The sequence below is a fragment of the Sabethes cyaneus genome, chromosome 2 (assembly GCF_943734655.1).
Source record: "Sabethes cyaneus chromosome 2, idSabCyanKW18_F2, whole genome shotgun sequence".
NCBI lineage: Eukaryota > Metazoa > Arthropoda > Insecta > Diptera > Culicidae > Sabethes > Sabethes cyaneus.
Window position 1 is genome coordinate 127,718,293 of NC_071354.1, and position 12,590 is coordinate 127,730,882.

Below are 12,590 nucleotides of genomic sequence, written 5' to 3' on the forward strand. Positions count from 1 at the left end.
TTAACAAGGTCGCGTGGCTCCGCCGTCTGCCCAAAACCTTGATTTTCAGATCAGGCAGCCGGAATCACCCAGTATCGCACCTTCTAGTTTGGCTACTCAATAGAGCATTACCGAGTATGGCCCCTTGCATGCGCTAGGTAGGGGCTTGGAAAAGTTAGAGCTATATTGGACGCTCCTCATTTGCCTTCCCCATTTCATACATATATTGTCTTACTTCAAAATGTAGGCACAAAATGTGATGAAAGTTTGCCACTATTGAACGAAAGTAAGGACAACAAAAAGATATCGTAGCTGGTTATCATGGATACAGATGTTTCACGACAACCATGCTGTTGCTTGCCGAAGAAACACGCCATTGCACAGTGGTCCCAAAGGTATCGAAACACGCGTTTTTTTAATTGCACCAAAATGGTTGATTATAATGGTTAAGTATGTTCAAACAATTTTTTTTACAACGCGTTGCATGAAATACGAATTGTACGCAACAAAAGCAAGCCAATCATGTCACATCATGTCGGCACCGGCAGTGTTTGGTAGCTACCAAGGTAACGTTGGTAACTTATCAGTAGCAAGCAGTGGTTGGAGAATTCGCGAAAAATTGATCATTTGAATCGATGAACATCCCTCATGAACATACACTATTGGCCTGCCTCGCCGATAATGCACGCATCAGCTTTGAATTTTATCACGAACAGAACCTCAATGTGAACATCAGAATTCGTTCAAAAATTGAATATTGAACATTGAGTGTGTTCGATTTATCGGATATAGAATGCCCGGGGATGCCGGAAAGTATTCAAAATAATATTACCACGCAAAGGGAATAGTTTAAAGTAGTGTTAGTGGCTTTACAAGCAACAGAAGGCGGTAATTCGTACTTTTGCGTTGCTCACTATATTCGTATATTCCGCGATGCCATGAAGCGTGAGTGTATGTTGTTCATTGTTATAGGCGAATTGAACTACTCGCGTTTGCCGATGCTCGGCGTATCTATTCATTTTGCGAGTTTTCCAACCTGTGGAAGCAAGCATTGTACCGCAGACTTCGGGTCAAAGCAAGCTAGCCATTTTCTTAAGTTTTTTGCTGTTTGTCCCTTTTGTTCAAGCTACTGTTGAAGTATTGTCTTTAACCAGCCGACTTACGACAAACACATATCTTAGGGAATAATGAATCGGTGATCTGAACAGTCGATGATTAAAGCCGCTACAATTCGTTTACCCTAGATAAAATAATATAATAACAGATTTTTAGCCAACTTTTCATTGCAGCAAAACCTGCTCATTGGTGTAGAATACCGGAATTTGACAAACTGCAGTTTTGGTCTGCCAATCTAATGAAAAACCTGAGGTAAGGTATGATCTAAATCAAAATGATAAAATTTTAACTTTGCTTGCTTGTTTTGTTATTTTCTTTTAGTATACCATCATATATTAAGGATGGAGTTTCTCAGTCTGCTGGATGTAGCATGTATGTTCGAAATTATAGTTATATTGTTGACATTATAAACAGCGTGAAAAACAATTCAATTATAGTTGAAAAGCTATCACCCCCCTTAAATATAACACAATGTCAGCATGGTTGGGTGTATGATAACTCATTGTTCGACTCTACTGTTGTTACTCAGGTTCGTACATTGAAATAACTATCTTGTCAGTTAATCTATGCAATTCTAATGTAACTAAGCCAAAGAAAACGCTTCAAAATCATTTTCAGTATTTCAGAATGAATTCATTGAAGCGTTTTTTCGTTGATTTGATTATTTGATCATTTAATTAAATTGGTTCGGTATGTATCATTGCCGTTCTAAAAATTTGTTTGTAAATAAACAGATTATTTTTCAAATAGGGTAATATTCCAATTATTGCACACCTAATGCAGCGACTTTCAGTTTTTCTTATCATGCGGGGAAAATATTACGTTATTAATATCAAAATTTGCTATAAGGCAGAATGACCTTTCAGTAAAACAGTTGACAAGTTGGATAGTATCTCACATGTTAGATAGCATCTCCCGGGACCGACTTCGATATGGACCATTTCCAGTCCAAACCGCTGGAAAAAGTGCCATTTTTTACTTGACTATTTTTGATTGGAATAAAATTTTGTAGATATGTTGGATACCACGCAATGTTTCATTTTCCACTAGACTTAATTTATTTCGTCAAGAGTAACTTTTCAAAAGGGCCTATTCAGAAACCTATTGAATTTCAGAAAAGTTTAGCCCCAAATTTTGAAGTAGGACTACTTCTTTGATTTCTATATTGGGGTGCACTTTAGAAAAACGAAAAGGAAACATGTAACGAAAAGTGGTTATGGTTTGCACGCTTATAACTCAGTCATCCGTCAACAGATTCTAGAGATATTGGTATCAATCGATTGGAAATTTTTCAAAAAATCCATTACAACACAGTAGATTACATGTTTCCCTAACAGACGTTTAATAATCGAGAAAATATGAGTCGAATATTTAATATTTCATTATTTGCATTTTTTTGCCTTCCTGCGCCAGTGCTTCCCTAGCACGGATGACAGAAATATATACGAGATGAGCTATGGGTTAAACTTCCTTTCCTTACCTTCTTCGGTCACCGGCTTTCGTTGGCGAAACATCAGCCAGCAGCAGCTAGCTTGCGACGTACCGGACAGCAAGTTTTCGAGACACATCGGTGGCAAATTGGCAATTTTAAAGGTTGTATTTGAAACTTTGTTGGCCTTTGCTTTGGTGTGCGTCATCAGTCGGTCGCCGACTTTCGTTGGCGAAACATCAGCTAGCTTGCGACGCATCGGACAGCTAGTTTTCGAGACACATCGGTGGCAAATTGGCAATTTTAAAGGTTGTATTTAAAACTTTGTTTGCCTTTGCCTCGGTGTGCGTGATCAGTCTGTAGCCGACTTTCGTTGGCGAAACATCAGCCAGCAGCAGCTAGCTTGCGACGCATCGGACAGCTAGTTTTCGAGACACATCGGTGGCAAATTGGCAATTTTAAAGGTTGTATTTGAAACTTTGTTTGCCTTTGCCTCGGTGTGCGTCATCAGTCGGTCGCCGACTTTCGTTGGCGAAACATCAGCCAGCAGCAGCTAGCTTGCGACGCATCGGACAGCTAGTTTTCGAGACACATCGGTGGCAAATTGGCAATTTTAAAGGTTGTATTTGAAACTTTGTTTGCCTTTGCCTCGGTGTGCGTCATCAGTCGGTCGCCGACTTTCATTGGCGAAACATCAGCCAGCAGCAGCTAGCTTGCGACGCATCGGACAGCTAGTTTTCGAGACACATCGGTGGCAAATTGGCAATTTTAAAGGTTGTATTTGAAACTTTGTTTGCCTTTGCCTCGGTGTGCGTCATCAGTCGGTCGCCGACTTTCATTGGCGAAACATCAGCCAGCAGCAGCTAGCTTGCGACGCATCGGACAGCTAGTTTTCGAGACACATCGGTGACAAATTGGCAATTTTAAAGGTTGTATTTGAAACTTTGTTTGCCTTTGCCTCGGTGTGCGTCATCAGTCGGTCGCCGACTTTCGTTGGCGAAACATCAGCCAGCAGCAGCTAGCTTGCGACGCATCGGACAGCTAGTTTTCGAGACACATCGGTGGCAAATTGGCAATTTTAAAGGTTGTATTTGAAACTTTGTTTGCCTTTGCCTCGGTGTGCGTGATCAGTCTGTAGCCGACTTTCATTGGCGAAACATCAGCCAGCAGCAGCTAGCTTGCGACGCATCGGACAGCTAGTTTTCGAGACACATCGGTGGCAAATTGGCAATTTTAAAGGTTGTATTTAAAACTTTGTTTGCCTTTGCCTCGGTGTGCGTCATCAGTCGGTCGCCGACTTTCGTTGGCGAAACATCAGCCAGCAGCAGCTAGCTTGCGACGCATCGGACAGCTAGTTTTCGAGACACATCGGTGGCAAATTGGCAATTTTAAAGGTTGTATTTGAAACTTTGTTTGCCTTTGCCTCGGTGTGCGTGATCAGTCTGTAGCCGACTTTCATTGGCGAAACATCAGCCAGCAGCAGCTAGCTTGCGACGCATCGGACAGCTAGTTTTCGAGACACATCGGTGGCAAATTGGCAATTTTAAAGGTTGTATTTAAAACTTTGTTTGCCTTTGCCTCGGTGTGCGTCATCAGTCGGTCGCCGACTTTCGTTGGCGAAACATCAGCCAGCAGCAGCTAGCTTGCGACGCATCGGACAGCTAGTTTTCGAGACACATCGGTGACAAATTGGCAATTTTAAAGGTTGTATTTGAAACTTTGCTTGCCTTTGCCTCGGTGTGCGTCATCAGTCGGTCGCCGACTTTCATTGGCGAAACATCAGCCAGCAGCAGCTAGCTTGCGACGCATCGGACAGCTAGTTTTCGAGACACATCGGTGGCAAATTGGCAATTTTAAAGGTTGTATTTGAAACTTTGTTTGCCTTTGCCTCGGTGTGCGTCATCAGTCTGTAGCCGACTTTCGTTGGCGAAACATCAGCCAGCAGCAGCTAGCTTGCGACGCATCGGACAGCTAGTTTTCGAGACACATCGGTGGCAAATTGGCAATTTTAAAGGTAGTATTTCCACCATTTGTCTGCGGATCAACCTTACTGAAAACAGTAATTTTATTTATTGCTAGATTCCCGAGATATACCGAGATAAAGTCAACGGTTCACAGGTGTTGTACAAAATACAACAGCGCAAGTAAACCTTCCGTTACTGCGCAACTGGGGAATCTATTATATGAAATTCGTACAAAAATCACCGGACTTGGCATTGGGAGACGAATTGCTCTACATTCGTAGTCCTACTTCAAGCCTGCGCCCGTGCCACTAGGCATGGACCCTTATACTTTTTCATCTGTGTAGCGCTTCGAAAACTATCTGAACATTCTCAAAGATTTATTTTCAGGATGTCACGCGTGTCTGACTGGTTTGATTGCGGTGCTTGCAAAAGGCCGAATTAGACTCATGACATGGTGAAGTGTGATGTCTGTTCGATATGGTTCTATACAGATTGTTCCATTACATGAGAGTGAAAACTGCCAGCATTAACCAAAATCACTCACTATCTAGGAATAAATGTTTAATGAAGCGTAACTATATTATTTTTCATACATTTGTTATAATTTTGCAGGTCTTACAAATTACAAATTTACTTTCTTGCTACTTAATTGCTAATTTACCATATCATTTTACAGTGGGACCTGGTTTGCGAAAAAGATTTTTTCACAACTGCTGCTCTTAGCATATTTGGCTTAGCCGGTTTAATTGGAAATTTAGCATTCGGGTATATGCAGGACTACTGGGGAAGAAAATCTTCATTTTTCATATATTTGCTGATTGAAATCATTGCATGCGCACTCGGAGTGTTAACTCAAAATTATGGTCAATGGATAGTCACTCGCTTTATTGTGGGTCTAACGGTTCCTGCTATTTTATCCAGTCCATATGTATTAGGTAAACCACCTTAGTATTGCAGTAATATATGTACTCATTAATATTTTGTTGCATTCTTCAGCAATAGAATTGGTAGAACCATCAAAGCGTGATTTCTGTACGATAGTATCCAATATCGCTTACTCAATTGGTCTAATTTTACTAGCAGGAGTCGTACATATTTTCCGTGGATGGAAAGCCTTGTCGTTGGCTGTATCACTGCCGTTTTTTTCGCTATTCACATTTTACTATTTCATTCCTGAATCCCCTCGATGGTTAATTTCTAGAAACCGGTTCAAAGAGGCTGCAATGGTGATGAAAAACATGGCGCGGTGGGTAATTAGTAAAACTTTTTTATGTCCCTAAACTTATCAATGATTAATTTCAGAATAAATGGAAAGCCGATTCCCACAAACTATGAAACCGTTTTAAAAAATAAGCTATGCGCTTCCTCAGATATCACTATAGACGCAAAGTACAACTATGGCATCAAAGATTTATTTTTTGGCAAAAACTTGGCCCGCAAAACAATTATTATAACATATATTTGGTTTACTAATACAAGTGTTTACGTAGGACTTAGCTATTACGCTCCAGCTCTTGGGGGCGATGAAATACTTAATTTCTTTTTAGCTGGTATTGTGGAGCTACCAACATATATTGTACTGTGGCCCAGCTTATATTTCTGCGGTCGGCGCTGGATACTATGTATATCAATGATGCTAGGCGGCTTTGCTTGTTTATTCACATTCATCACACAGACAGGTATGTAAAAATGATTGCGTATAACATAACATACCAACAAATTTTCTGTGACAACGAGATCTGAAATGTATAAAAAAATAGCAAGCAGTCAATGCACTATATTTAGTTCGAAAAATTCGATTTTTGGCCAAAATTATTTATATTAGTGTCAAAATAATTATAGATATACATAAATGGAATAAATTTAGAGAAGTATTGTTGGAAAACGACGTACTATCGAGGCAGAATGTTCGTATTATCGAGGATACGTACTATCGAGGGCATGTGCTAACGAGGGTACGTATTATCGAGGTATACCTGTATTGCATTTTATAAAGGCCGCTCGGCTACTACAAATCTAATCGAATTCATTAGTTATCCTCTAGATGCAATAAATAATGGTAACCACATTGAAGCCTTGTACACTGATTTTAGCAAAGCATTTGATCGCGTTGACATTCCTTTGCTTCTTAATAAATTTCAAAAGACGGGAGTCCAACCCAAACTCCTCAAGTGGCTTGAATCATATTTGACCAACCGGAGACTGATTTTAAGGTTCAGAGGAAAACAATCAAACCTTATTAATGCAAAGTCGGGTGTCCCTCAAGGCTCTCATTCAGGACCTTTACGCTTTATTTTGATTGTAAACGACTTATCCTTCATCCTTAATAAGCTTAAAGTATTAATTTACGCCTATGATATGAAACTTTTCATAGAAATAAAAAATGTTGAAGACAGACACCTTTAAAACTGAGATACTGCGATTCCACATATGGTGTAACAAAAGTTTGCTACAACTAAACGTCAACAAATGCAATCTATCTTAAATAAATTTGGGCGCTTTTCTTACAATAAGTATAAAATTACCTTCGTGCCGACCGGTTTCGGGTAAATAGTTACCTATCTACGAGGCCGAGTCCAACTAATTATGTCGATGAGAGCAGCTACAGACTTAACTTTGTTAAACCGAAGATGGACGATACTATGAGAGCATCATCCTCGTTCATCAGTGGCCGCTCAGCTGTGAGGATGTGTAATGACTCCCACGCATTTAAATGTGATGATTTTCGTACATTTTTTAAAAGTTTAGCACTATTCTAGTTTATCACATGTTCACTGCTAATGGCATGCATGGCCACACTGGAGTCATTGACGTTTATTTTCGGTTGCTGCTTTATGTTCTTTCACGCGGACTTTAATTTTTCGCAGTCTAATCTCTTTTAGTAGAAAACGTAACAAACCTGATGTGACTATTTCCTTAGGTATAATCAGAATGTGGAAAAGTGTGAAAGAACTGAAGATAGAATCAACAAAAGGGCGAATGTCGCAAGCGTAAACAATTCGAGAGAGAGTTGATTTTCCTATGCTGGTCCAGCAAAAAATAACTCTCACTCGTTTTGTTTAACTCTACGACATTCGCTCTTTTGTTAATTCTATCTAGAATTAGAGATTTAGAGGTTTTCCTTAATTCAAAGCTAATATTCATTGAACATTACAGAATCATAAACAGAGCTAATAACATGTTAGGCTTTATTAAATGTTTTTGCTATAACTTTCACGATTAAAAAACATTATACGTTTCTTATATTAGATTAATATCAAAACTGCGGTATAGTATGGTCTCCATTTACAATCACACATGAAGAAAGAATAAAGTCAGTACAAAAACTCAATTCCCGTTACCATCTTGTGAAGATCGATGCATGCGTATTAATATTCATACATAGAACGGCGGGAATTTGCTACGGCATCTTTTATAAATAACTATCTGACCCGACAAACTTCGCATTGCCACAAATTAAACTGAATCTCGGATGACCTTTATCACAATCTCGAGTTTTGCAAATTTCTGAGGAGTTCATGGGTGTTTTAATATACAAATTTTCCTCACAGTAGAAATAGAAATAGAATAGAATAGAATAGAATAGAATAGAATAGAAAACAACTCCCCCATTGCTAAGCCTGATAAAATAAAGCGTATAGCATTTAAATATTCGCCTTCATTACAAACCATTTCGCCGAATCCCATTTTGCGGAACACCAATTCTCGGTTGACCATAACGCAGAATATAGAGTTTCGCAGAATACCATTTCGCAAAAAACCTTATGCGGGATGTACTATTTCACGGAAAATCTTTTCGTAGAAAGTACCATTTCGCAGGGGTGACCCAACTGAAGGAAAGTAATAGAGGTCAGTAGATCTAGGAAAATAAATGAACCTAGATAGAGGTGATCTCTACGGGGGGCTGCCTCCCTCCGCAGTGGCCGGCTCTTCCGATGGCAGGTCGCCGGCAATACTCGCGGCCTGTGTCCGTCTCGCCCGGAATCATCTAATGTTACTATTGATAGTCCTTATCCCCTTACCACAGGAGAGAGGAGTCTCAAACCATCATAAAAACTGCAAGGGTTGTACGAAAGGGTGACGTAGGACTATATCAGATCATCGGATCACTGACTAGACTAATGTAAACTGCATTTCTGGCATATGTATGTTTATAAGAATCTGTGAGTGCCATTGTTTAAGTGAATGTTTAAAAGAGAAGAGCGAAATATTCAGATTCAATTCTTCATTGAATGCAATGAGGGCTTTGAAAATACGTATACGGAGGTTCATAAGTACAACGCCTGCAACCATTGAGATATTGAGATTTCTTTTAAAAATCATTTGTGTGCATCATAAAGGCTGAAATAGTAATGAATGACCAGCCCACAGATTATTATATTAAATATGATTATACGTAGCTTGACTTGTTTCAATAATCATACTTTAACTCGCTTGTGCCCCTTAAAAGCGCCATCGGTTACAAATAACATTAAAGCCAACGCACGTTCATCGCAAATATGATTCGAATGTCCTTCTCTTTTGGCATGAACGGCAACAGGCACGTAAGTTAGCGGCGTCGATTCACTGTCTTTTGCATCGACAAGGTTTAACTAGTTTACCTTCACAGCTTACCGCTTGTTACATAGCAGAAAATATGGCACATACGCAAAAATTTCTATTTTATTTGTATGAGGGTCCTTATCCTCCTACCACAGGGGTAACGGGTTTCAAACCGTCATAAAATAAATTCATGCCTCTAAAAAACCCCACATGCCAAATTTGGTTCCATTTGCTTGATTAGTTCTCGAGTTATGAGGAAATTTGTGCTTCATTTGTGTGGGAGCCCCCCCTGTTAAGAGACTGATGGGCTTCAATACACCATAGAAAAAATTCCTGCCTTCTAAAGTCCCCAAATGCCAAATTTGGTTCCTTTTGTTTGATTAGTTCTCGAGTTATGAAGAAATTTGTATACCATTTGTATGGGAGCCCCCTCCTAAAGAGGAGGGGGTCTCAATGCACTATAGAAAAAAATCTTACCTTCTCAAACCTCCACATGTCAAATTTGGTTCCATGATTAGTTCTCTAGTTTTGAGGAAATTTATGTTTCATCTGTATAGGAGCTCCTCCTTCTTACGCCCTTCTTAAAATTGATTTCTTACCCCCCATGAAATTGCTGGTCATTTTATCTATCCAACGATATATAAATTGTTCAGTTTCGTTCAGTAGTTTAGTAGTTACTAGCATTTGAAATCTTTCATTCAAACGTTACATTTCTATTTTCGTTTTCACAAAGTGCTACCCAGTCCCAGTATAGTAAACAAAGACGTAGACCTACGTCAAAAAATTCCTGTCTCCGAAACTCCTCACATGCCAAATTTGGTTCCATTTGCTTGATTAGTTCTCTAGTTATGAAGATATTTGTATTTCACTTGTATAGGAGCCCCCTCTCCCTAATATTGAAGCGAGAAAGGGTCATAATTTCCCTCCTAAAGAGGAGAGGGGTCTCAATTCACCATAAAAAAAATTGCCTACAAAAACACCCACTTGCCAAATTTGGTTCCATTTGCTTGATTAGTTCTCTAGTTATGGAGATATTTGTATTTTACTTGTATAGGAGCCCCCTCCCCCTAATATTGAAGGGAGAAGGGGTCATAATTTCCCTCCTAAAGAGGAGAGGGGTCTCAATTCACCATAGAAAAAAGATTGCCTACAAAAACACCCACTTGCCAAATTTGGTTTCATTTGCTTGATTAGTTCTCTAGTTATGAAGATATTTATATTTCACTTGTATAGGAGCCCGCTCCCCCTAATATTGAAATGAGAAGGGGTCATAATTTCCCTTCTAAAGAAGAGAGGGGTCTCAATTCACCATTGAAAAAATTCTTGTCTCCAAAAACATCCACATGCCAAATTTTGTTCCATTTGCTTGATTAGTTCTCGAGTTATGCAGAAATTTGTGTTTCATTTGTATCGGAGCCGCCCCTCTTAGTGGGGGACCTCTAACCATCATAAGAACCTTTCCTGGCCCCAAAAACCGCTACATGCAAATTTTCACGCCGATTGGTTCAGTAGTTTTCGATTCTATAAGGAACATCCCGACAGACAGACAGACAGACAGACAGAAATCCATATTTATAGGTATAGATATCATTTCGCAAACAATTCGATTCAACGGAAATCTTATCAAAATTAAACTGTTGTGTACCAACACGACATTTGAGACACCGACAAGTATTTGCGATTAATAACACTAGTTAGGCCATTACAAATATTTTATAAAGTTTTTGTCCTTCCAGTGTTCGGCCACTGAAGGGGGGGGCGAAAAAAAACAAAGTGATTTTTTTAATTGAGCAAAAACAACATGGATTTTAAAATTTTTTATTTAAGGTTTTAACGTGAAAACAGAATCTATTCTTGCTTACATTGTGCGCCCATTCCCTTACTGGACACGACGGTTGAAACAGTCGTGTTTCTGAACGGTCGTAAAAAGGGTCGTTTTTAGCTTTTGACAGATAAAATGTCAAATAGTGTCATCATCGCTGTTTCATTATTGGAACCAATCGAGCAAAGTAAATAAACCTAGGAATTACCGTTCTACCAGAAGAAACGGAATGAAATTCAGCATGAAATGAATTTGTATTTTCAACGCCGGTTTGCCGAAATTTCATAGTGAATAAAGCGTAGTTTATCCTTCATTATCCAAACAAGCAATAACAAAGCAATAACGTTCGTATTCGAAAACAATTTGTTTAATGCTTTTGTATGATTAACACGAAGTCACGATTAAGGTTGCGACAGAAACGCAATGAGCCTGTGTTGCCAGTTATGGCGATAAAACATTACGAACTGTGTTTAGTCATTTTTTTACCTTTGGGACATTTGAAACAGTACCTGAACTCCCCTCGGAATCCATCGATCATGTAAATGCACAATAATATATACGTTATTATTTTCTATGCAAAAATATACGAAAAAAGACAAAAACGAAGGAAAATTTTTTTGGGCGATTTTTGGAAATTCCGTTGTTCGAATTTCCATTTCTGTTTCGTGCTAGAAGCGTTAATTCAACTCGGAGACTCATTTTTCGAGTTTTTCAGACTATAGAGCCCACAGACAATTGATTTTATAAAAAGAAATTTGACTCATATCCTACAAATTATTTTTTTGCCCCCCGATTTTTCAAGCCAATTTCCAAGGGGGGGGGGTGACAAAAACGTTAAATATGATTTGAAATGGCCTTAACAAAATAAAGCAAAAAGCGTGAACATAGTAAGCTGAAGATGATTTTTCATGTAAAATTGGCCGCTAAATCCGAAAATGTGGTCAGAAAAATTTAAAGCAGGATATTTTTTGAGATATGCATTAAAGTTGAAATTTTCCTTAAAGAAAGAAAGTACATGCACATAAACACAAATTTCTCCGGCTGCTGTGCACTAGAGATGGTCGGGTATGAAAATTTGAATACCCGAACCCGACTCGTACCCGATTAAGAAAAAAATTAAAAACCCGTACCCGACCCGAACCCGCAGGTTTATTATTTTTGATACCCGAACCCGACCGCAACCCGTCGGGTACGGGAGGGGCCCGGGTGCCCGACCATCTTTAGTGTTAAATGTGGTCGATAGAGATACCCGACCCGACCCGTACCCGGTTTCAAAAACAAAAATTAAGAACCCCTACCCGACCCGAACCCGCAAATTATTTTTTTTCAATACCCGAACCCGACCCGAACCCGGCGGGTACGGGTACGGGTGCGGGGTTCGGGCAAATTTCCCGCTACCCGACCATCTCTACTGTGCACCAATTTCAAATCTCTTTCTTCCATATTAAAGAGGAGAAATTTTGCTATCAATTGAATTTCATTTTTCTGTAAGAATAATAGTACTGTAGATATTTGAGAATTTGTTCACAACAAAACAAAAAAGAATGCATTTTTTTGGAATAATTTCAACTTTATCAAAGGTTTTACACAAGATTAACGCATTTCAAACATTTCATTTCGTATGGGTCTTAAAGGCCAATAAAAATAACGAAATCATGGGGTTAATGATAACAATCGGTTGAAAATTGTAGAAATTATGACCGGTTTACTAAAACAGTAATATTTGCGCATGATATTC

The 12,590-nt window shown here is 39.1% G+C and overlaps 1 protein-coding gene across 1 annotated transcript in view; it reads left to right on the top strand.

Annotated features, from left to right (window-relative positions):
• Positions 1 to 1,166: 1,166 nt before the first annotated feature.
• The window catches only part of LOC128735977 (beta-alanine transporter), a 46,525-nt gene continuing 35,101 nt past the window's right edge, over positions 1,167 to 12,590 (top strand). Inside the window, exons 1-6 of the mRNA XM_053830463.1 lie at positions 1,167 to 1,174; positions 1,252 to 1,347; positions 1,417 to 1,624; positions 5,165 to 5,423; positions 5,485 to 5,734; positions 5,791 to 6,167. Of these exons, the coding sequence (XP_053686438.1) occupies positions 1,167 to 1,174; positions 1,252 to 1,347; positions 1,417 to 1,624; positions 5,165 to 5,423; positions 5,485 to 5,734; positions 5,791 to 6,167 (1,198 nt within the window). The remainder of the gene's footprint in view (positions 1,175 to 1,251; positions 1,348 to 1,416; positions 1,625 to 5,164; positions 5,424 to 5,484; positions 5,735 to 5,790; positions 6,168 to 12,590) is intronic.